Source organism: Aythya ferina (genome assembly GCF_964211825.1).
Source record: "Aythya ferina genome assembly, chromosome: 4".
NCBI lineage: Eukaryota > Metazoa > Chordata > Aves > Anseriformes > Anatidae > Aythya > Aythya ferina.
This window is the reverse complement of record NC_140300.1, coordinates 71,631,035-71,656,730: the sequence shown is the minus strand read 5'-3', so window position 1 is coordinate 71,656,730 and position 25,696 is coordinate 71,631,035. Positions and strand designations below refer to the sequence as shown.

The 25,696-nt window shown below is 35.1% G+C and overlaps 1 protein-coding gene across 14 annotated transcripts in view; it reads left to right on the top strand.

The window, feature by feature from the left end:
• The window catches only part of TBCK (TBC1 domain containing kinase), a 103,568-nt gene that overhangs the window by 29,649 nt on the left and 48,223 nt on the right, over positions 1-25,696 (top strand). For 10 of the 14 annotated variants that reach the window (XM_084517219.1, XM_084517216.1, XM_084517217.1 and 7 more), the window contains 15 exons: positions 1,097-1,157; positions 2,439-2,500; positions 3,366-3,427; positions 4,129-4,277; positions 5,314-5,455; positions 6,872-6,971; positions 8,753-8,802; positions 9,176-9,305; positions 10,204-10,302; positions 11,574-11,636; positions 12,589-12,715; positions 13,274-13,324; positions 14,499-14,582; positions 17,626-17,711; positions 24,637-24,673. In XM_084517219.1, coding sequence (XP_084373345.1) covers positions 1,097-1,157; positions 2,439-2,500; positions 3,366-3,427; positions 4,129-4,277; positions 5,314-5,455; positions 6,872-6,971; positions 8,753-8,802; positions 9,176-9,305; positions 10,204-10,302; positions 11,574-11,636; positions 12,589-12,715; positions 13,274-13,324; positions 14,499-14,582; positions 17,626-17,711; positions 24,637-24,673 — 1,303 coding nt within the window. The remainder of the gene's footprint in view (positions 1-1,096; positions 1,158-2,438; positions 2,501-3,365; positions 3,428-4,128; positions 4,278-5,313; positions 5,456-6,871; positions 6,972-8,752; positions 8,803-9,175; positions 9,306-10,203; positions 10,303-11,573; positions 11,637-12,588; positions 12,716-13,273; positions 13,325-14,498; positions 14,583-17,625; positions 17,712-24,636; positions 24,674-25,696) is intronic. The other 4 variants (XM_084517211.1, XM_084517223.1, XM_084517212.1 and 1 more) reach the window with 2 other exon arrangements.

Here is a 25,696-nt window from a genome sequence, read left to right as displayed (position 1 = left end):
GACTACATTTTGCATTCCCACCTGACCAGTACTGGTGGTGGTGTTCAAGTTTCTGGATACATGTTGGCTTGGGCTGAGTGTAACCATGAAGGGCAGCTGCCTTGAATAAGCCACAATGATGCAATTGCGTGATCTAATTCTTAGTAATAGCTTCTAAACCAAGTCTCTCTAGGAAACTTTTTGTTTTAATTATGCTTATAAGCATATTTATGACAGCATATTGCTGTCATGCCCTCGTTCTCTTCAAAAAGGATGAGAAACTAATAAAGTTTCTTTACTATGAAAGCACTACATCTGCCTTATTGCCAGAGTTTAAAGAGTGTCTATAGGGAATTAAAGGTTTATTTGAAAAATACTTATTTGGCTTTAGATGTTAGAATAAATTAAGACAACATAATCTTTACCACTTGTACATGTTAAACTTGACTTTCAATCAAAGACAGCAACATTCTCTATAGAAACACAATCTGGCAAATATACCAATGCTAACAGTTAGTTTCATTATACAATTAAATGGTCTGACAGTTACATGGTCAAGAGCATGTATTAGTTAGTGAAAACATCAGGGCACTGGAAATTCTTTTATGTATTCTGTGACTTCTCATAGTGTTCATAGATCATTATTCCTCTTTTGAATAAGTATCTTTTCATAAAAATATTGTTGAAACATTTTAGAACTGATATTTGGATGACTTTTCAAAAATAGTGTGCCATATAAGCTATGGCTGTCACTGGGTCAGGACATCACCTTTTTTCACGCTTACATTGGAAAAAATACAGGTTTTTGAAAGCTTGTTACTAAACTAATAATAAACCTGCAGCTTTGCTGAAGCAACCTGAGGATTTGTTTTGCATGTTTTTTTGTTTGTTTTTATTTGTTCCAGTTAAGAGACATTATAAATGATACATTTTTTTCTTTATGATGTTATGAAACTGCTTCTGGTATATCTGGGGGTAAATCGTGTTTCTAAATGTTTCTAAAATTAATCTGAAGAAGCTTATTTCACTGTTTTTGTATATAGGTGGATGTGTGTGCTATCTAAATATTTTTATGTAGTAGCATTCAAATGTTGATTTAATCTTGTTACTCATTTAGGGGAGAAAATTATTCCAAAGTTTGGAAATAGCAGAAAGATTAAAATTTATAATTATGTTGGGTAAGTAGCACAAAATCATTTTTTTTAAGTTTCCTAGTAGTGTTACCATTAGAGCTTCACAAACTAGTCAGCTTGTTATGCTCAGACGTACGGTGCTTTATCTTTTGTCTGCTTTCATCTCCAGAACTTAAAATGCATTTGAAGCATGGTTACTTGCTTAGGGAAGCTACAGAGGTGGCTGACAGGTAAAATAATGTTGCAGAAGAGCCATGAGTGTGTTAGAGTAAAGGAAGCTGTGGAAAAACACGTTCAGGAAAGGTGGTCTTTGTGTTGGTTATTTGTTGTTCTGTGTTCCAGGAAGTCTCTGAAATGAGATAGGAACTGTATGACACTAAAGAAAACTGTCCCTGCAGCAGCGGTGTGATACCGAGCAGGGAGAAGCAGAACTCAAATTGGAAGACAGAAAATAGAGAGCTGAGGAGTTTATTACTAGGTCTAGGCTTTTGTTCTGACTTCATCTACAAACTGTATAAGCATTAAGCAAAAAATCAGTGTCTACAGTAATGTAAATGAGTGTGAGAGTAGGACTTTTCTGTGGCATTTAAAATTCAGTTTATTGTGGGGGTTGTGTATGAGCCATGAAGAAGGGCAGAGCATGAGCTTGCAGTCTGAAGGTTTATGAGTAAGTTATTGAATTTATCCAGAGCAAATAGTGATACCCTTAAAGATACTGTCAGTACAAACATCTTTTTATTGAGTAGTTAGTACTCTGGTGATGAAATTCTGTCTGTTTTGGCATGGGGTTTATTAGCAAAGCTTCCTGAAGGGTTTGAGTCCCTTTCAAGTTAAGTGCAAGCTATTATAAACCTTCATCCACTGAAAAATGCCCACATTCTGACTTGGGAGTTATTTTCTCAATAATGCATTGAAAACAAATTATAAAACCCTTCCAGTATAATCTGCAAGTAGCAAATAAAAAGTCCTTTGAGCTTCTATATGCAGGTATTTTTTAAGTTCTTTCAATTTCCTTTTAATAAATAGAAAGGCTGTTGGAATTTATTTGGCAGAGACTGACGCTCTGGATTTACTAAGCCTGCAAAAAAGACTTTCGCTGTTAAATTAGATGCACTACTTAAATTTTCTAGGCTTTAATTTTCTGTCTGCGTTGGGGATATTACTTTCATTTCTAATTTTGGGAATTCACCTTCATGTGGCAATGTCAATAAAATAAAAAAAAAAAAGTATTCTATGCTGTGGTGGGCTTTCATCTGATATCCTGTTTAATTACTATCACTTTTTTCATGGTCTTCAACTTTTTTACTGTTCTGTTTGCTTTTAAAGGCTGTGTAGACGATATTGTAACAGTATTAGCTGAAGAACATGGTTGCCTTGATATTATTAAGGTTTGTGGAACTAGTTTACTCTTCTATGCTATCTTATCCAAAACATTTTTTTTATTTTATTAATTTATTATTGTTTGTTTATTTATTTATTTATTTATTATTTATTTATTATTGTTGTGCTGCATAGGATTTCATATATACATATGAAATATAAGTTTGTTTTTGTTTATATACATAAAAACTCATGTATATAATATATATATATATATATATATAAGTAAAGTTATTTATTCACTTGAATTTATTGCACTATACTGCAAATATATGTGTAAGATTCTTTCAAGTACCCTGTGCTGGTAATGTTCATTCTTTCTTAAAATTGTTGTCAATTAATTTAATACTTGCTGGATACTTGTCAATTAATTTAATACTTGCTGGATGGTAAGTTGTTAATTTTCTTTACAGTGTTGGAGGTTAAGGATTTTTCTTCTAGAAATGTAGCCTTCTACCTAGTGTGCTTTACACATTCTGACAATGTTGTTATACAGTTCAACTCCTCCCCGCACACAGAATGAATCAGTGAATTTTAGTGTTTATGTCTTGAAACACTGTGTGTAAAACAAATTCTGACTGTTATCAGGAGTTCCCAGGTATTGTATTGTTTCCAGCTGTGTACAGAATATCTAGACTAGAAAAAGTAAAAATAAATAACTGCATATACCGAATTTTCTAGTCTTCTTTTCCCCATAGTAAATGTGGGTTATGAAATTACTTCCACACAGCATTTTGATCTCATGCAGCTAACCTCATACGTGTGGATGTCAAATTTTATAACTTGTATATTAAAAGCTAAGTATGAGCTAAGTGGCTTGCTCAATTAGGACAGTAATGACCAGAACCCCTCCATATTTCTCTTATGTTCCAGGACCTTCCTGAAAATACCATAGATCTACTGAAAAAATGCCTTACATTCCAGCCTTCTAAGAGGCAAGTATTCACTGCAAATGCATAATAAATTCCGTTAGGATTCTGTGAAATTAGAAGTCCAGTCACTGATGTTTTTTTGGAATACTGATGGCTTGTGCTACCGACAATAACTTCTTGGTTTTATTACTTTGCAATATTTGAAAGTAGAGAGTTCGGAAAAAAATAATGAAGTGTGCAAAACCTTGAGATTGATGCAGAGTATTTTTGTGGGAAAACTATTTGGTTATTTTCAGTTTTAATTTCACAGCTTTAGTGATTCCATAACTGGATGTCCATGGTGGTTACTGCAGTTGTGCTGTGGTCAGAATTAGGACCGCTTTCTTCAAATCTCTTCTTTCAAAAGACATTTTTGTTATGACAGTCCAACGCAACTCTCTTCTGAAAATGGAAATAGGCTTCTGTTCTTTAATCGAACTTTTGCATTTGCATTTTTTTCACGTTTGCTTAGAGGAATTAAAAGAGAGTTAAGAAAATAGTTGCTTTATATATTAAATGAAGGTGAGATCTGAACTTGGGCTATGAACAGACTGCACAGTGTTATAAATTATGAATTGAACAAAATTGATAGGTTTTTTGGTAATAAAATTTCTGAAATTTGATATCACTTGTTAATATTTATTACTGGGGACATTTCTTACTGAAATGTAGTATTTATGGAAGCACTTTACTCATAGCATTATATTCTCTTTTCTTAACTCAAGACCAACTCCAGAAGAATTGCTGCATGACAGTTTGTTCAGTGAAGTATCTTTGGCATACCCTCCCTTTCACAAACCTGCTGGTCTGTTCTCATCTTCTCCAAGGTGTGCTAACTTAACACTTCCTGAAGACATAAGTCAATTATGCAAAGGTAAAAGCAGGTAGTGGGATGAATGTCACTGAAAGGGGAAGGAAAATAACATGGTTTTGAGTTTTCTTTTAATGCTTTGTTAGAGAGAAACTATTAAATGGTATAAAACTACAATTTTTGTAGTAAGTTTTTTAATGGGCACAGCTGGAGGCAGACATGATTTTGAGGGATGTGTTCAAATCAAAGGATGGCATCTTTATTTTTGTGCTTTGACTTCAGGGAATAAACAGTTAACATTAACGTTAACATAACTATTCAAGTGTACCTTGGGATATCAGTATCATTTTTGCCTTTTTAATTTGAACACTTACATGTACAAGATGGTATTTGGTGGTGGTGGCTTTTTCCCCACTATGTTGTGTTGTGCATTGGTAACTGGATTCTGTTGAATCATAGCATGAGATCATTTTTGGAAATACTGAAAAACTGAATCCTTGTGAGAGAGGTCATATTGTCCAGAATAAAAGAAGGTTAGAAGTTTCTGAGTTTAAAACTACAGCATGCTGAAAGTTTCAAGTCCTCATTGACGTTTTTTGATGAACTCTTGAGATTCGTACATATATAGAAAAATCTCACTATACAATTCCTGGTGACTAAGATTTTATACCTAGTTAATGTATATGATATGTGAAAGGAAGATGAGACAGTATGAGTCACTAGTTTCTTTTTTGTACTCTTAGCATTGTTGGGGACAAAATAAGGTTTTTGTTTTATTTAATTTTTTGGGGAAAAAAAAAAAAAAAGATGCCCAGAAAGCAAAACTCCACCCTTTGATTAATTTATCTGATTGGTTCTATTTTCTACCATCAAGACAAACTGCAAAAACATCTTCTTTTTCTCTGATCTCTGCCCATCTGCTCTTTCTGTAAATTTTCCTAAAGAGCAGTGCAAAGGGTACATCACTTTCTCTTCTAACCTCATATTATGCTCTTTTCAAGTGTAGTAACTTTTCTTCCACAGAATGTGTTTAGAGTGATAGGAAGAAATACAAGCTGCCTAAAAAGCTGTAACTCAATTTTTATGTGGTTTCTCCTAGTAGATGAAGATAGTGATTACCTAGCAGAAAGATCAATTGAAGAGGTTTATTATCTCTGGTGTTTGGCTGGAGGAGACTTGGAGAAAGAACTTGTCAACAAGGAAATCATTCGATCAAAGCCACCTGTCTGCACACTTCCCAAGTAAGGAAAGAGAAGCGCTTTAAGGGAAGGACAATGCATGGGGAAGTGATGCTGAGAGAATGTTTTGGTTTGGTTTTTAGTTTCAACACTTGTGTATATGTGAAAAACGGTGAAAATAGCATTCTTGAACAGCAGAAAATCATTTCACATCCCATCTTACCAAATTTGAGGTGATATTTGAACAGTTGTATCTGTTATCTAGCTGCATTGCACATTGCTTTCTGAAATTTGAGAAGAAATTTAGGTGAAGTGCAACATAATGAACTGGAAGTCCCTAAATTTGGCATGAATTAAAATAGCATTAAGTTTCAATTAAAAAAAAAAAAGTTTCACTATGCTTGAATACCGTATTTTTAATTGGAAGTTAATTCATTCTGTAGCAAATTCTCACAATCTGAATTCTCTTTCACAGAGCAGCAGTGCTGAATGGTCAGCTCATTTCTTCAGCAGATCAGCTGATTTATTTATTTATTTTTAAATGCTTGGCTTTCACTTGTAATTCTATAACAGTGTTACTGCCTTTATCTTATTGCTGCACATGTTGCAATTTTATGTAATATATGGATGTCTTAATCCTGCAATCTGATCTTAATAAACAGAATTTTGTGTTCATATAAATCAGTTTGCTGGGTCTGTGATTTAAAAACGTATGAAATCAGCATGTACAGCAAAAGTGCAGTATCTTGAAAAAAGAAAAAATCTAGATTTTAAGTGATGGTATGATAGCAGCAGTAGTGTGACATTTTGAGGGATTGCCTATTACTGTGCCCTTAGGTGAAAGTTTCTGCTTTCAAGTTATGCAGGGAAAACATTTTCAGTCGTGCTAACTATGATGAAGATGAGGTGTTCATTCAAAAATGCAATTTGACTCAATTTCCTAAGCCATATTTTAATTTCTAGTGATCAGTTTGATGCTGTCTACTTTAAAATAACACTAAACAGGCAATTCTTATACACTCTTACTTGGATGCATTTGTTAATCCCTTAGACTGCAACAGAACAGGTCTGCATCAGATTTTTGCTCTTTTTTTTTTTTTTGTCATGGTTGAAAATGGCTTTCAAATGACAGTGCTGTTTTATTTTTGCTTCTCCCATTAAATAGTCTTGGTCTGTGCCAGCTCAAGGAATAAAAGGGAATATTAATCTCATATCTCATTAGTCTTCCTTTGTGCGCAAACCAAAGTCGTGGAAAGCCTGAAATGTGCCTTTTTACACAAAAAGCTGTTTGAATAATTTAAGGTGATTGTACGTTCCCTTGATAGCAGGTTTCATGCTTTGCAGAGTCAATGCAGTATACTTCTAAGACCTACTGTTTTGTTTTAAAGAAGAAACTGATTGATGTAAGATATTTTTTTTCTAAATCAAATCTTATGTTATAAAATGACCTGAATTATATATTTTCCCTCCCTTTTGAAGCTTTTTATTAGAAGATGGTGAAAGCTTTGGGCAAGGACGAGATAGAAGTTCCCTCCTAGATGACACAACTGTGACTTTGTCTCTGTGCCAGCTCCGAAATGTAAGAAAAATTCTGTGCACAGGTGCTTATGTCTTTGCTGCAGAAACATTTGTTTAAAGGGAATATGGAACAGCAGCTCCTACTGCTGTTTCTACAAAAGGGCAGTGTTAATGATTCCAAGAGAAGACTTCTTGGTATCTAGGTTAGATTCTGATTTATGCTATTAAGTTGCTTTTTCTGTAAAAGCTTTCTAAATTTGGTTTATCTTCCCCCTCCTCTGTTCTAATTTTTTATCACCTGTGCTTTGTTCTGGTGCAGTCACAATAATTTTGTAGCACCTGATATTCTGCAGTATTGCTAAACTAATTGGGGCAGTGAGTGTCTTTTTGCATTCTTTAATTCCTGTCTGTAGGTGGCTCACAATATTCAAAAGAAAGATCAGCTCAATTCAGTTGCAGCTCCTTCAGATATTTATCCTTTAGAGTTGGATGTCAAATTTCTAGTAGTTTAATACTAACCTTTAAAAATATATCTCTTAAACAACTACTTTGAAAGAACACTTCAAAGTATTTTGCCAAAATGCAGTAATGCAGTTTTCTCTCAGTGGAATAATGAACTCATGCTAACTTATTTTACCTGCTGTAGCAATGGGTTACAAGATTTACTGCATACATCACTGAAGTATTTTAATTGTCCACGTATCTTCATAGATGTAGAGCTTTATTGCTATAGAATTAGAAATTTACAATGCACTGTTTACAACTGGCTTTTTATAGTAGCAATTGCAATTCTGTAGCAGTCTTTATAAAAATCGTTTCCATATGACTATGGAGGTTAATAAGGAAAGTGACTCCTGAGGTCCTGATGTCTGCCACCAAAAAAAAAAAAAAAAAAAAAAAAAAAAACACTTAATCTGTAATTTTGATTATTAGTGCCTACTTGTATAAATGCAGCAGCATGCAGGATTCAGGCTTGTATCCTCCCCAAATAAAACTGCAGTAAACGTGTACTGCAGTTTTATTTGGGGAGGATACAAGCCTGAACCTTGCAATGTTAGTTGAAATAATTTTTTTGAACTTACACAATTCTTCAAACACTTTTCTTGGAGCAGAGCATGGTGCTTGAAATCAAAAGAGGATCAGGTCTGAATGAACTGAGAGTGAACTATTCTGTCAATCCCAGGAGGAACAGGCTGTGTGCTGTATGCCTTTAAGTTGGGGATTGAACTGCAAAACAGAGCACTGCAGGGAGGATGGTATTAAACATTAATCATGATGCACCAAAGATGTCTGAAAACTTGAAGCAAGAGTCCAGGCACACTTGTCTGTCACCTTCCCAGAGAGTGTCTGTATTTCTGTGCAGCTTTAAGATGCTGCTACTAAAAGGAACTCAAATTTACATAACTTTTGAACTGATTAAAAAAATAAAACCAAGCTCTGCAGTTGCTTTGCAGCTACTTAGATAGGAAGTCCATGTCAAAAAGCAAGGAAAAAAAAATAGTAAACAATATTGATCAATTAATCCATGGTCTATAGAAGCTTTTTCTGTGTGTGCATGTGTAAATACATTTATGTAGACAATAACAGTTCTTTTCAGGCAGAATGATTTCTGTTATCTCTTAAAAATAATAATAAAATAGTTTGTATTAGTAAAACTTTCTAGTGTTAAAGGCTGTATGTTTTTTTGCTGATTGAGAGCTGAGCTAATGCTTAAGACAGGTTTCAGAGCAAGCTACTAAACTTGGTAAATGAATTGTAAAGTAATAGTTTTCAGAGCCCACTAAGTATTTGTGAGTTCTGAACAGCTTTCTGATTATGAATTGTCTTTTTTCTTCATTTCAGAGACTGAAAGATGTTGGTGGGGAAGCATTTTATCCATTACTCGAAGATGAGTAAGTGTGTGTGTGTAAATCCATATACATGTATATGTAAGGGACTGAATTTTGAGTTACTGCTTTTGAGTAGCACATCGTGCAGCTAGACAGTCATCTTCCAAGAGCAAACCTAGCATGTCTTGCTTTGGCTCTTAAAGTTGGTCAGAGCTGAAAGGCACTCAGCACCAGTGGCTTTAGAGTCCTGAAACCAAACGGAGAATTCCAACCTGCTTTCCTGTTCAGTAAATCAACTGTTTGTGCTGAATATTTAAAATTATCCATTTATACTTGGTTCTGACTCAAAAATGCATCACTGGGTATTCATTTTTTTCACAATGAATTGTGGTTTTTTTTTTGCTCTTTACTACTACTATCCTAATTCTTTTTCCAGCCAGTCAACTTTACCTCATTCAAATAGTAGTAATGAGCTGTCTGCAGCTGCCAGTCTTCCTCTGATCATCCGGGAGAGGGACACAGAGTACCAGCTAAACAGAATTGTCCTGTTTGACAGGCTCCTAAAGGTATGGAATCTTTCTGATGCTGGATAATTGGATTCGGTCTGTTAATTAGAGGATTTTTGAAGGACTAAGTAATTGAAAAAGGAAGCAGAGATGCGAGAGACCGCAAAGGAGAGGAGTGAGAATGCCTTACAAAAATAAAACAAGATTGAAAATAAAAATATGAGAAATAGGTCTCTTTATTGTGCTGAATATAAAAGTAGACTTTAAAGCATGCACATAAAAATAGAGCTGCTGCTAATACCTGCTATTTACTGAAGAAACTAATCCTGCATCCTTGATTTCCTGATTTACTATTCCAGTTATTCCTGACTGATTCCCTGATTTATACCTTTTATAGGGTATGTATACCTAATACAGGTATAAATACACCTGTGCATATTTCTGCATTTCCAAGCAGTACTGTAGGGGAAAACAACAGCAGTCTTAACCTCTATAGCTGTGATACAAACATGGGTTTCATACTGGGGAGGGGAGGGAATACCAAACCCTACTTATATGTTTGCAGAGAGATGGATTCTTGCTTAAGAGTGAGATTGAGTTAACAGGTACAGTCCTTAGGAAGGCATAAACTAGAAATGTTAAATGAAACAAAATTGGATATATGAGTATAAACATGTAATTAAGAAAAACAATAATAATTAGTATCACTAAATTTATATATCGAATATATACCAAAGCACATGAATACATTTATGAGAAAGAGCGGGTCTTTTAATATCTAACCATACTTTGCCATCCAGGGTTTCCTTTTAGGAATGAAACTTGCTTGTTGTAAAACTTGCATTCACTGTTCAGACTGACACAGTTTGTCGTTTGTAGAAAAAACTTCCCAGAATGGGGATTAGATTCATTTCAGTTATGTGTTAATGTTTTTGCTATTAATCTCTTCTCGTTGAAGGCCTACCCATATAAGAAAAACCAAATTTGGAAAGAAGCCAGGGTTGACATCCCTCCTCTTCTGAGAGGCATAACCTGGGCTGCCCTGTTGGGTGTTGAGGTAAGAGTAATGGGAAGCCATTTGTGGAAATTCCAGTGTTGACCAGGGAAGGAATGGGATAGGAATTGGTTGGACAGGAAAGCCGGAAAGGATTTGAAGATTTGGCAAGTAAATTAGTGCAATTTTAAAGAAAATGATGCATGAAATTGTATGAACAAAGACTGTTCAAGCACGTTTCTTGCTTCTGACATTATTTGATTTCAAAGAATATTGCCTTAAAGCCTTTATATTTCATTTTGATTATAGGTTGAAAAAATAGTACCCATACAATAAATCTTGTGAAATTATTTAAATACAACTGGTAGTTAACTTTTTTTTATTATTATTTTTAGTATTTTTGGCAAATGCAGTTCTTCCCCAGTCAGCGATAGGTGGGCAAATCAGGGTGAAAAATATCAAATATATCTTTTTTTCACCTACTAACCAATACACATCCTCCAAAGATTGGAGAATAAATAAATAAAGTGTCCTTTGCCCAAAGGAACATTCCAGAAATGAAGTCCCCTCAGAGAGATTGCTCAACAGCTCAGCTTTTGCATCTATTCTGCTTGCAATCTTCAGTAGGGCAGCACAGAGATTCTTACAGATTACATATCTCAAGGTACTTTTTTTAGGAAATCCAGCTTAGGGTGTGATCAGCTGAGTGCCGTATAATATGATGAAAAAAAACGTTGTAAAGGAAACAAATAACTGCTGGTCAGGGGTCTGGCCTGGCCCCTGCTTGCTGAGTTCATATGCTTCATCAGCTTAGCATGTGTACAATGAAGGTAGTATTTCCCTGTCCCATAACATTAAAATGCACTTGTGAGCATACCTGTTCCGGGATTTAGGCATGTACTGGCTACTTAAAAGTTGTATATATTGGTAATATCAGTAGTAATTAATAGGCAGCCTTTATGCAGTTGATGCTGAAAGCCACTTGGCAGTGTTGAAAGTAAATTACTTAATTTAAATTGAAAGCTTCAGTGAACTTGAGAATGGAAAATGGATCAAGTATATTGCTTCCTGTGTAAACAACAGAAAATCACTAAGGGTATTTGGAACGTCACAGAAAGGTCTATATATCTTGAAATATAGCAGGATAAAGATGCTTTTGTTAAAATTGAGCAGTGAGAATTTTCTGTACTTTGGGAAAGTATATATTTTCAGAAAAAAATTGCCTACTAAAGTATTTGACAAAAACAGTCGGTTTTTGTATACCTGTGTGTACATTATAATATGCCTTTACATCAGTAAGGGCTTTCTAACTTCATCTATTCTTCCACATTTAGGGTGCCATACAAGCAAAATATGATGCCATTGATAAAGACACACCAATTCCTACAGACAGACAGGTAAAAAGACTTCTGTTGCGATGAAACATTGTAAGTTGAAGTAATGCAAAGATCTTTTCCACCAGTGGCTGTCATTTGTTTGTGATGGCAGATGTGGTTGATCATACTACAATGTTTCCCTTGTCCTCTAACCTTATTCGTGCCGTAGCAAGAATCTTGCAGAACTGATAGGAACAACTAGTTTAGCTCAATTTGAGTTATAACACCTGGTAAGTGAAATCTTCTTTTACTTCAGAACCTCTGTTTCTGTAGCAACAGGAAAGTGTAGTGAACAATTTTATTGATACGTTGTTGAAAAGTCTGTTTTTATTGAATATTTGCTGTGCCTTTTGGACCTGATGCCGGACTTCACCAAGTATCCTGAGATCCTCTGAAGTAAAATGTGCTTCACAGAAATGGCTTCTTGAATAATTAAGTTTTCCAAGAATTATTACCACATGTAAATAGACACCATGAGCAACAACTATTCCATCAGCTGGCTGAATACGTAGTTTCCATCAAATTGGGTACAGCTTTCTGAGTATTCTGATTCAATTACCCTGTTGAACAAAGGTATCACCTGAAATAGGCCAAAGGTTGGGTTAAAAATAGATAGATAGATAGATAGATAGATAGATAGATAGATAGATAGATAGATGTAAGCTGTTGGTTTTTTCCTTTCAATTGTTAGAACCCTTCTTAAAACATGAATCTGATTTTTATTTTTATTAAAGAACAAACCAACAAACCCTCTCTGTTTTTAATCTTTTAAGTGCGGCTGTTAGTGCCCTGTCCCCTTTCAGTTACATTTCTGAGAGTGATGGGGGAAACAGACTGTGGTTTTGGTGGTGGTCTGACCTATTTTGTCTGGCTGACTTCCACCTCTAGTGCTGCATGATTGCTGTAGTGTTTCCCCACTTGTCCTGACTCCTTATATGTATTTCTTTATATTGTATGCTTGGCTGTGGTACAGATTGAAGTTGATATTCCTCGTTGCCATCAGTATGATGAACTGCTGTCATCACCAGAGGGTCATGCAAAGTTTAGGCGTGTATTGAAGGCCTGGGTTGTTTCCCATCCTGATTTGGTCTACTGGCAAGGTGAGTTTGACTAGTTAGCAAGTTCAGATAATTACCTGGAAAGCTATGGTTAACTTAAGAAAAAAAAAAACAAACAAAAAAAAAAAAAACACCTTCTTTGGATTGCTTTCCTTTTATTTCTTTTGAAGAATGAATCTGTGGGTTATTGCAAACTTAGATCCTAATAATTTGTATTTAATTTTTAATGTAAAATTGCCTGCCTTTTTCTTATGCTCTCCTTAAATTTCAATCAATTCGTTTAAAAAAAAAAATCTCTTGCTTATTCCAGTTCAGACACTGAAGAACCTACTGGGCAAGTTCTTGGGAATGTAAATTGAATTTCTTGAAAGCCAAAGCAGAATAATCAATTCAGTGCTATAGTTTTAACAATTTTAAATCCTTTTTGTTTTTATGCACTGATTTCACGCTTGTTCTCAGCATTATGCGTGAAGCCTGATGTTGAAGGTATTATAATCACTATCAAGTATGCAAATGTTCATGGTAAGTTAATGAATTCATCTTATGCAATACAGTAAATGAGATCTTCATGCTGTTTCTTTGTGGCTCTTCCCTCTTTAGGTCTTGATTCTCTTTGTGCACCATTCCTGTACTTGAATTTTAACAATGAAGGTGAGCACCTCTTCTACTGGGGATGAGGGGAAGCACAGTCTGTTATCTGTATCTAGCTGTATACAGCTGTGTGCGCACCTACTTACAGACAAGAGTTTCCTGTAACTATGAAGGAAATTTAAAGCTCTTGTTGCCATGGGTCAAAAGAAATGGTCAGTTTTTAGAAAGAGTATGTGGTGTGCTACTGCTCAAGCAAAGGGTTCAAACACTGTATTTATTAATAAACACAATAAAGAAAATGTAATAGGAAGTACAAATAACTGTAGAAAAACAAGAAATGCTTCTCTAGTACTTGTGTTTTTCAATGAACATGTTATTTGGTAACTATTAACCTGTCAGACTAGCATCATTCAGAAAAGCTGATGGTGGATTTAAATTCCAAAAATCAGCCCACCTTTAGATACCCAGCCTTTACCACCTTAGAATGTGATTTGTTCAGAACAGGCCTAGTCCAGCTTTCCATTATCTTGCATCCAGCTTTTTCATAAGATGGAGGAGAGGGGAAGTTAGTTTCTCAGGACAGTAACTCTTACTATGCCTACTGTGCACCTTTACATATTTCTGTCAACAGGTTTTTGTCGCTCTTGGACATGTTCCTATAGTTAGCTTGTAGAACCTGGTTTTCTTTCCATTGCAGCAAAATATAATAGTGAAAAATGCACACTTCCGTGGTCTAGTTTACTAATTTAATTGCATACATTTGGCTCAGATACTTAAATGGTGGTTTCCATGCCAGAAAATTCATAAACCAGAATTCATTTCTAATGTGATCCTATGTCACTTCAGTATAAACTTGATGTTTTGTTTATCATTTCCCAAACTATGTATAATTTCTTTGGATAATTTATGTCAAAACCATATTTCTAACTAAGGCTCCTTTTTAAATCTCTGATCTACCACCATTGCCAAGAATTGTATTAAAATAGGTAGACTGTCTCTCAGCCAAATTCCCAAGAATTAATCAAGGGGTAAACGTTGGGAGCTTTTAAAATTCTTAATAAGGAACGTGCCCTTTTTATGTATCTGTACAATCATTTTTGCTTATTGATTGATTTTAAAAACTTATGCTTTTTATCTGCTTAATAATAAACATTTTTAGATATACATACATTTCTACCTCTGTGGTTGCATCCTTTTCATCCTTTTCTTCTTTTTTTTTTTTTTGTTTTCCCAGCTCTGGCATATGCCTGCATGTCTGCTTTCATACCCAAGTATTTGTATAACTTCTTTCTGAAGGACAATTCTCATGTTATTCAAGGTAAGTAAATCTCTTTAATTTTTGTATTTCTTCTAAGAGGCAGAATTAAGTCTGCATTTATACATACACTTTTTCAAGTGGTTATAAAAAGCCTTTAAAAAAGTTTATTTTAAATAAAACAAGAAAGTGTGCAAGAATAATGGGAACATGATAAAGTAGGTAAAGATTTGTGCAAGGTTTAGAAAAAAATAAAGCTATAAGCTTTACCAAAACAACAAGTACAGCTCCGTGTTCTATCCAAGGTAAGAGTCAAGTGATTATGCAAAGTTGTAAAATGAGGGAATAAGCTTTCCAGTGTTAGATGGTAGACTTATCCTTCGGGTGGTTGAAATCATGTTATTACAGAAGCTATCTTGATAACAAGGCAAGGTGAAGAGGAGGAACAGTACAACGTAGATTCTACTCAGGAAAAGGGTTTTACAGTATTCAGAGAGCTTGAGACATGAGGGGATTTTCTTACTGAACTAATAAGGTTTATCCACACAGGACATGACTTAGAGAGCCATGGGGAATATGTTCTGTAGTTCAGCGTTCAGCTACATAGGTGTCTCAAATTAAAACAACAGCTGGGGGTTAAATGTCTGTTTTACTTTAAAATTAATTGTAAATTTCAAGGAGACACAAAGAAGGAATTGTGCAGACTTAAAAAGCCACCTTGGCACTGTCTATGATGACAAAGATAATTTCTCTTGTAAACAGTTTGTGTTTGTTTTTGTGTTTGTTTTTTTTAAACAGAAGCTGTTTCAAAAGCCTTTGATAGTTTAAAAAAAAAAGCGGGTGGTAATGAATATTTTTAGATGCAACTCAACTATTCAAGTGTTTGTTGAATAGTGGGTTGCAGCATGGCTTGCAGTCCTTGTATTTCTTCATAAGAAGTTCTCTTTTCTGTATAACTTGTGAAGCTTCTCAAGGAACAATGCCCGTCATTTCTTTGTCTTCAGAAAAAGAAAGGAAATTAAGAACTGGTCAACAAAAAAAGGTTAGCCATAAAAGCAGTTAAATATTGGATAGTAGGGGGAGAGCTAACATGAGGATTGAACATGGTTAGGAGAGTCAACATATGAAGGACAGTGGATCAGAGACACTATGAACTGACTGTGCAAAATAGTGAATAGTTCGGAAAAGCAATTCAAGACAACTTTTTTGCATACTTTTTTCTATAAAAAAAGAGTGTATGCTGAAAAAGGAAGTTTGTAAAGGTTTAAAGATGAAAAGAGCATACTATATCAGTTGTTCCTGACTTTAATAGCTTGGTAAAGATTTTCTCAAGGGGGTATACTCTTATATAAAAAAATTATTTCTCTCTCTAGAGGTTCCCTATTGTGATACCCACAGGAATCAAAATTTTACAAAAATATCAGCTGAAGTTATAAGTAGGGGTCAGTAGGATTCCATAAAATAAAGAAGTACAACATTTCCAAGTTGTTTTGCAACACCTTTTGTCATCAAAGACTCAGACAGACTGGAACTCTTAGGATTTTTTCAAGTATTCTGATACAATCCTTTCCAGGGACTTAAGTTAAACACCAGAGTTTCACACAATTTCAAGGGAAAATTCTTTATAATTTTCCTGTTTTACTGGGTAGGAAGAAAGCATCAAGAAGTGTCATTTAACTGCCTACTGCAATTTTAGCTTTTAGCTGCCTTGTGTCTTCCATATAGGGGCTGAGAGAAGAAATTGTTTAAACTGCAGAGTTCAGCATTCCTCATGTCTGACCAGTTCTAAACAGTGAAGATAGATGTTTTTTCCTAAGCTTATCAGATGGATTTCCTTACATTAAATAGGAAGCAAGAGCAGTTAAAGATGTTTGGATATGGAACACTTAATTATGCAAAACAAACCAAAAAATTGTTTAATGAAATTCCAGCCAGCAGCAGTTGGCTGGACCCAATTGGTGAGTTTTTTGTGAAGGCTCATGTGTCTTTACTAGACCCTTAATTAACCATGTAATCCCATGCAGTAATTATATTTTGTGAGAGAAGCTAGTCAAATAAAGATGGTATTTATCAACTTGTAGTATATCTGCAGAGAATAATCATGGGTATGAATTTTCATTTTAAAATAAATGTTCTTCAGGGAAACTAATTGTGAAGTTGTCTTCATCAGCGCACAACTGAATGTGTAGGATTGTGTTGAATTACTGGTTTGCTATTACCTGTCTGGTGACTGGTTGTTTAATGGTGCAAAACTGATACAGGATGAACATTACAGATGAAATTTTTAATTATTTTCATTTAAGGTCAGCACATACAATGGTATGAACTTCGGGCATAGATTCTGTTATCTCCCCAATTTGTGTGGATGTAAATAAGAATTTCTTTGTCTTGAGACTGAGATAACATGCTGGAGAAGACGTAAAAACCTCTGAAGCAGCATGGCCTTGGTGGCACAAAACTCAGCATGGGTCTGTTTACCCACTTAACTCACCAGTGGTTATGCTGACAGGTCATCTGCACCCTAACAGATGCAGCATCAGGTGGGAGAGGCTGGCACTCCTGAGATGCCCGATTCTTGAGGCAGTAATACCACAGTGGTTTAGTGTACAGCGGTTTCTGTACACTAATCACTACCTTTTCTGGATTATAAAATCTACCTTTGTTGAAAATAAACTACATAGAACACAATTAAAGGAGTATAAACTTTGCATTTCACTTGGATTGGGTCTTAAAAATTCTAGAAACAGTCTTGTTCTACTGTGTTTCCATCAAAATCCTGTGGCTCATGTTCATACTGAAGCATCTTTAACTATGCATTCCAAGTATACATCACAATTTGAGTATGAGTCAAGTAAAGCTTTGTTGAAAATCCAAATTGATATTAAGGAAGACAAGCGTTTCTCCATCTGTGTTGAATATAATGGTGATAAGGAAGACAGTACTGGTATTCACTTGCTGTTTTATTTTGTGTTTTTTTTTAGATTGCTTGTTTGTTTTAATAAAAAAAAAAAAACTTTTTTTTTTTTTTTTTTTTGCTCCATAATGAAATAACAAGATGTGCCGGCATGTATTTTTTTAGTGATCTTGAATTTGCTTGTCATTTCAGAATACTTGACGGTGTTTTCCCAGATGATTGCATTCCATGATCCAGAGCTGAGTAACCATCTTAATGACATTGGTTTTATTCCAGATGTAAGTGGAATATTCTTAAAAATATTGTTCAAAGGAAGTAAAAAATGGAAAATGAGGACAATTAGGCTGAGATGCCTTTCAAAATTTTTGATAGTAGTTTGTTAGGAGACGTGTATTAATGGACTTTGTTGGGTATGTGGATAAAATGGCGAAGTTTTGATTATTGTTTTATATACCTCAGTCCTTCCCCTTGTGTTGGCATGGTAAATACAATGAAATTACTACTAATCACTTGTTTTAATTTACTGATTAATCTTAAAACGAATATGTACTTTTATCTTTAAAATGTGGTTTAGCATGCAAAACAAACGTGGCCATAAATGACTAATAGAAAACTTTCTACAAACTAATTAAATGCTTTTGGTTAACACAGAAGACAAATCAGTGTGCAAGCAATAAAGAATATATATATACAAGTGATGGTTAATCTGTAGATATGTCAGATCTTGGAAAAATGCTTAGCGATCAAAAGCATAACATGTATGTAAGGTGGGTCCTTTCACTGGACAAAGCCTTTAAGATAGAGAGAAATGAAAAACAATTCTGTATTATGGGCAATATAACAGAAATTTTGTTAATTATAAATTAATCCTAAGACTAGACAATGGAAACAATTTTTGTTGTCAATATGAATTCCTCTCTAAGAGTAGAGAAGTGAAAATCGAAGAAGGAAGGTGAAGTCAGAGGTTGACACAGAAATTATTTCATAAAAAGAAATATATATGTGTTTTGTTTGTTTGTTTTCCTGTCAATCGTTCTTTTATCAGTAAAGCATTATGCTTAAGAAATGCTTTAACTTAAGGCAGCAAGGCCAAGGCTATCAAAATCATGTTATACACAATTCCTGGGTGAATTTGCTTGTCTTTGGGACTGGTGGATACTCATTAGCACTGTTTACAGAAATTGTAGTGAGGAAAAAAATGCTTTCACATATAAAGGTATTATTAACCTAATAATGTTATTTATGATGCAAATTTAAAAGATAATGTGGCATTCAAATAAGCAAAAGATAAAGCTAGGCTACTGCACTATAAACAGATGCTCTATAAGGCCACATGTACTGCTAATAAACCACATCTGAAGAAGGAAGGGATGAAGGTGAGGGAAAGTGGGAAGCAGGGAGGATATTCACCTGTAGAAAGGCTGCGTGCTTGGCGGGGCATAAAGGACATGGGTAACATCCACATTTAATTTCCTGTGGGAGAATCAAGTTAGCGGCATCACTGTGTAAATGCACCCAATATTTATTTGCTGTAGCCTGTGGGGACCAGAGCAATTTCTCTGTATTTCTTGTTGTCCAGGGCACTCATTTCCATTGAGGATGTGTAGTTGTAAATTCCCTGACCATCCTACAGGTCTCCGTTTCTGCTATTAACCAACCTGTCGTGGTTGTTTGCTGCTCTTTCAGCAGCTCCTGCTTTATGCAGTTACAGTTCTCCACACCAAAACCTTCCAAAAATGCAAGTCAAATGGAAGAGTTAAAAATCACCTATTTTTGTATATTTTAGATTTTGTGTTGTGCCAGTCATCAGACAGCACATAGTCAAATGTGAGCCTTGTCTCCAAGTGTTACGGTCTAGAACAGGAGATGAGTAGGTAGTGCAGCAAATAATTACAAAATTGGGGTATAATTAAAAAAAATCCAATTCTGAAATTAACAGCGACCTCTGAAGAGAGGTTGTCTTTTCTAAATCATGTCATTTGGAAAAAAAAAAAAAAGTTCTGCCTTCCAGATCAGTGAGAGAGGTGTTTTTTGTTTTTTACCTGTAACAAGACAGCCCAAGATCCATCAAGGTGAAGAATATGCACTTTAGTAATGAGATCTGAACCAGAGTTTCGTGCTTGAGTACTAATCCTATCAAAGTAAACCCTGATTAATCTTTCATCATTGAAACGCAGGCTCCCGCTGCAGGAAAGATTGCGTTTCCTGGCACCTTTCCCATTTGCTTCAGGTTATGTAGCTCTCCGAATATTGAACACTGCTGAAGGTTCAATAGTTGTGAATATAGTTACCTGATGTGGTGCCTGGATTAAGTATATTGCTGTGGCTATGTGATTTACATGTAAATAGAGAGGTATGTACGGTGAATCTTCCAGTTCTTCTTCGCTCGTTCTCCTGAAGTTTATAATCTCCACCACTCTCTGTAATGTTTTATAGCATCTGTTCTCTGTTTTACTGAATAATTCTGACATCAACAACAGACCATTTTGAGCTGAAGAAAAACAAGGAGGTGTGCTATGTTACTAACGGGGCATAAATTATTCTAAATAGCTTTCAGCTGCAAATGAGGGAAGCTAGATGCAGTTGTCAGCTGGCCACTAAAAGAGATGACAAAGTCTAGCTGCACTTACTTAATACCATCTTGCTGGAGCTGCTGTCACAGGTAGATAGATACCTTAGCTTGGTTTTGGTGATAATTCGGGAGGTGTTTGTAACAGGGCTTCATCTGACCAAGAATTAAAAATCCTGTGATTGAAGTACTTTATCTCCGTTTGCCTCTTCTGTTGCATGATTACCTAGTGGTGAATCTGGGGGAGAGGCTTCTTGCTGATATTTTTATCTTGTGAGGAATGTGATCGTTCTTCATGTTTTGTGTAGGTGGGTAGAACCTGAAGTTCAAAATTGGTCTCTGTTTCCCTTCTTTTTGCATCCCTAGTCCTTTAACCATTTTTGCACCTTTATGTAGCAGTTAGGCATGGAATTGTCTAGGCCCCTTGTAGGCCTGAGGTATGTGTGAATGCATTTTGAAGACAAAGCTGCGATATATGAAGGTGCAAGATCAGGGGTTTATTCCTTTTAGCTGGGGATCATTGTCTTTACCACCTTTCTGTATTGCTATGTCAAATGGTCTTTTAGTTTGGGAAGCATGGAAAAAAAATAGATTGGTTTACTTAACAGATCTTCACTATCTGGGATTGCTACTGGGCGATTCAATAAATAAATAAATAGGAAGGCATGATACATTTTGTGAGTGCTTCCTGTTGGCATTTAAGGCAGTGCCTGCATAAAATATGTAGAAAGCAGCTTAGAATGGCAGACAAACTGTTTTGTAACTGTCCCTTGCAGCATTTTTAGCATGTTCTCCTGAAGCAAACAAGCAACCGAACTGTTGGAGTTAGAGTACTTGTCCCATGTTGCCTTTAATTGTGGTAGTTCCTCTCTAAGTGATGAGCCTGGAGGAGGCAAGGTACAAACAATCAAAGTCTGAGCACTGAAAATAGCATGAAATACATACCATAAAATAGTTCTTTATCCATCTACAAATTTTTCTTATTATGTGTGGAGATATGACAGGAGATATGATCAGTTTAAAATAACATATTGTATTAAATGACAGATGGTCAGATGAGAATTCTTCTATAAAAGATTACGAGGATGATGATTATCCCTATTGTGTGTGTGTGTTATCTTTAAAATGATAGGTATTTAACCTTGATCTCAGCTCTGTAGTTCTGAGGTGTAGAGACTGAACTTTCTTAGAGGTTTATGGTAAGCTTGTTTGTTATGCATATACATAACATTCAAGAACTTGTGGAGAGTGTTGGCATTTTTGATGCTTTGAAACTTCAGACCTTCAACAATAAATAATTCATTTTCATTATCTTGTAGCCAGGTGCATAGCTTCACTTTAGTTGCCTTGTGATGTTCATGAGGTGCACCTGGTTCATACCGGTCAACCACTTTATTGTTGCAGACTTTCAACAGAGCCAGATGCTTGCGTATGCTTCTTAGTGCTCTGTACCATCCCCACCAACAAAAATTAACAGTCATGTTCAGCTTGCTATCCCTTCTAGAAGACATTTTGAATCAAAAGCCTCTGAACATAAGTATATTTTTAAAACTGTTGTCTATAACAGAAATCTCAAACTTCCATGCAAGTCTTCTGTATTTCAATCTCAGCTTCTAGAGAAGCCGAATAACAAAATAATGCAGGCAGTAATAACAAGCAACAATAAATTTCTCATGGAAGAGGTTCTCATCAAGATTTCAGTCAGTGTCTCTGAGCAGGTTGAATTTCTAGTGGGAAAAAGACTGTTCTCAAATACTTGTTACCTAATTAGGGGCAAATGAAGGCCTTCACCCTGTTAAAAACACTGAACTGGGTCTTTAGTCTCAGGTCTTGAGCAGAATTTGTCATATTTGAATTTGTCAGCACTGTTGGAGACTTTCAGCTAGGAAATAGAATATAGAATAGTGGAAGGACTGACAGTGAAACAAAGTGGAAGGACAGGAGATTTCGATTTTAACTAAAAAAAAATACGGTGGTTTTTTTCAGCTTGTTGTTAGTGATGTTAGGGCACTGCTGTGTTCTTTATAGCTAAGAGATGTCCAACTGCTTACTTAAAAGCACAGAATTGCTCCTACATTACTGGCAAAGCAAAACGATAATTCTGGCATTGCTTGATCTCAAGCTCAGTCAAAAATTGAAGTATTGGTTTTAAAGGCTTTTATTTTAATGTGACTTATCCCCAAGCTCTTCCAGCAGTTCAAACGCTACTTTGGATAAAATCAACATCGTTCTGAAGCATACCTAATGTTAAGTGTGAATAAAAGACATAACCCCATCATATTCCTTGGTTCAGTAGTAAAGGGTTGAAAACCTAAACAGCAAGCAAGCAGCTTGTTAGTACAGAATAGCAAAATGCTGTTCTGGCCTGTGATTGCTAGAGGGCAGTATTTACTAATAATATATTAAAAGTGAAGCCATTTAACTAAAAAGATTTGGTAGCCTGTTTATTTGAGGACTTCAGGTTTGTGCAGTTCTTTTTCTCATCTTTGTTTTTCAGTTTCACTTGTATGGTAGAATAATAATACCAGCATTGTCTCTTTGCTTCCTTATTAATAGTAATCATAACCACTTCAGGTTTACCTGGACCTCCTTGTCTTAGAAAGTTACATTTATGAAAATTTGAGAGCAAAATCTCTTCAATAAAAATTTGACTGATACTGTCTACTTAAATAGTTTGACTTACATTTCATGTTGCTATTGATAGGCTTAATGAGGATCTGTTTAATATTTCAAATTTTGTCCTTCTTGTATGTTTTTATGTATATGCATACAAGATAACAGGTGTCTGTGTATGAGGTTGGGAGTAAGTGGATATGTTCTGGTAAAATATTTTAATCAAATGTATGAGAAGGAGGAAGTAATTGCTTTTAAATACCGAGGAAGTAATGTAGTTCAAAAAAATGATGTCTACGTAATGTGTACCTCAAAGCAAAGAGGAGCCTCAGGCTATTAGGAATGCTTATTTCCACTGCACAGAATATATCACATACAAGTAAGCAGGTAAACAGGTATTAGCTGATCACAATCACTGCAGGGGATATTTCAGGGAGCAGGGTGTTATTATTCAGTAGGGAGCCATCTACTGAAGGCATTGAAGAGAGATACTCGGGGAAACAGTATGAATGTACAATGAGGCTGAAATGGTGACAGGAGATGATTTGTTTTTGTTTTTGAACACTTAAAATCAATTGAAGGGTTAGAGGCCAAGCTTTATTTAAATTAAAAAAAAAAAAAAATTCAAAACACAACCGTGTAAATATTGAAAATGCTAAGCAGTCATCATCAAAACCTTTAGTTTTATAGACAGTGTACGGTTCAGACACAATTGAATACTCATATGAAGGTGTGGGAATAAAATCTAGAGAGAGCCTTGATAGACATATTTGCCTTTCAGCAAATGTGCGCATGGTTTTGTCAGTGCCATAACCCTGTTTAAGAGTTTATGGAATAAGTAGTCATTTATTAACATAATATTGATTATGCTTTCTGCTTTTCATTTGCTTACTTCCAGGGAAGGCATAATAGGAGGATTAATTTGCACTTTTTATGAGCTAAAAAGTAATATATTAAGCTTTATGTCTAACTGTAAATCTTCAGAAATGGAAAACAGAGCACATGAGCTATGCAGCTGAGTAAATTTTAACAATGGTAGTCCTGCCTTTGCATTCCTAACTTGTAGGGACCTTCTGTAGAAATTGATGTTTCATGAAAATAGATTCTGTTGCCTTCAACACACAAAGTACTTCGTTAAAGATTAGGAATCTCTCAAGGTGTCATAAATGGGTAGCTATTCTAAATACATACTGAATCTTTTATATATATCTATTTCTATCTATCTATATATATAATGTCATAAGTACTCTGACCGAAAGGAAGTTTTCTGTAGCTGTTACAGTTCTTAGTCCCAGAGTAATAGAAGCACTGAAGCAGCCTCAAATTCTTGTGATGACACCTGTCTTTATGGGTCACGTTAGAACAATGTAAATGCCCAAGGTGTCACTAACTGGCAGTATTTGCTTAAGTGTCTTACAAGAGTGAAACTTCTTGCTGCCTTTCACTGAGAAGTATACGTTATAATAAATATCAACAAAGGCAAAAGATGTCGATACCATGAATCTATAAATTCTTCTGTTGAAAATTGTGATTTGCACTTTTAATTATTTATATAAAAATATTTTTTTCTATAGTCAAAAAGTTGTTTTATGCTTGCTCAAGCACCCTTAGTCATGTTTCATGTAGCAGCATGTGATGTAAGGGGAGAACTGGGACAGTTTACTAGAGCAGGTTCTTGAGTGCTTTACGACTCAGGTGGTGGTTGGGTGGGTTTGCTCATGGTGCTGGTGCTCTTTCCAAACGTAACCCTGCTGAAAGTGATGGTTATTGTTGTTTCCAGTACAACATCAGGAAATAATAATTTGGAAGAGATGAGAATGGGGGTTCTGGGCATGGGAACACCTTTTGGCAGCTGAAAGTTGTATCAGAGCAGTTTGGGCCCTGCAGTTATTTCCCATTTAAATGTGTTCCTGCCAAGCTGTGCAATTTTTAATATAGTTTAAAATTGATCTAAACGAGGACTTGAGCTTTTAATAAAACATGATTTTTGTTGTCTTTTCTCCTCCCCCCACCTTTTGCAGCTCTACGCAATTCCTTGGTTTCTTACAATGTTTACACGTGAGTATGGTTTCTTTTCTTTTCTGATTAATTGTTCTTGTATTTCTTAAGGATAACTTTTCTCACTTTTTCAGCTAGAGCTTTCCTAATTGATTGTGTGTGTATGTCATTTAGCAGGTCACTTGTAATTTGCAGGGATGTGTGTTGTGACTTGAGTCTCAACAGTGTCTGTCACATTATACTTCCTGCTCTTAGTTGACAGTAATTAATGTTTTCTTATTTCTGAAAAAAAAAAAAAAAAAAGAACTGTATTAAACTTGATCTGGATTATTCTGTGCATGTAGTACTGAAGGAATGTGAACAGGAAGCTGTTATGCTGGAAAAAGTAATAGGAATAGTAACAATAATAATAATTAAAACACCTTTCTCCCACCCAGTTAAGGTAACAAAGAGTAACTTCATTTTTGAAGGCCAACAAAACAAGCTTTATCTTCTTTAACATATTATTATTCTGCTTTACTGCAATATTTGTGCATGTATACTTGGAACAAAAAGAGCTTTCTGATTTGGTGGGTTTTTAATGAAAGACAGGAAAGTTAGTAAAGCAAGACTAGAAAGCAATTTGTCGTTTTCTTTCCTCGAAGATCTTTGATTTTTTAATATTTTTTTTCATTTCATGTCATCATTGGCACACTTTGAATCAAAAAAAAAATGGTGAGATGAAAAGAACTGATGGATTATGTCTCTAAAATGACAAAGAATTTCACGTGAGATTCTTGATTGCAGTTCCTAAAGATCTTGATTGTAAAGCATTGGCTGTTGCAGTTGTCCAATCTTCTAAACCTTTTATGAGGATTTGGAGTGTTCAACTTTGGAAAACTGAGAAAATGGTTTTCTTGGTGATGAATTGAAGTGTTAGAACTATTTAGTTGAAGTATAATGTATTTTAGGAGATCCACCTTCGGCTTTATATGCAAAATGGTGCTATTTTTAATATGTCTTTATTCCTCTCTGCCAATTTTTGCTCTATTCTGCTCATTTTCTTGTCTAGTTTAAAGTAGTTGAGCTTATTGATTCACTCAT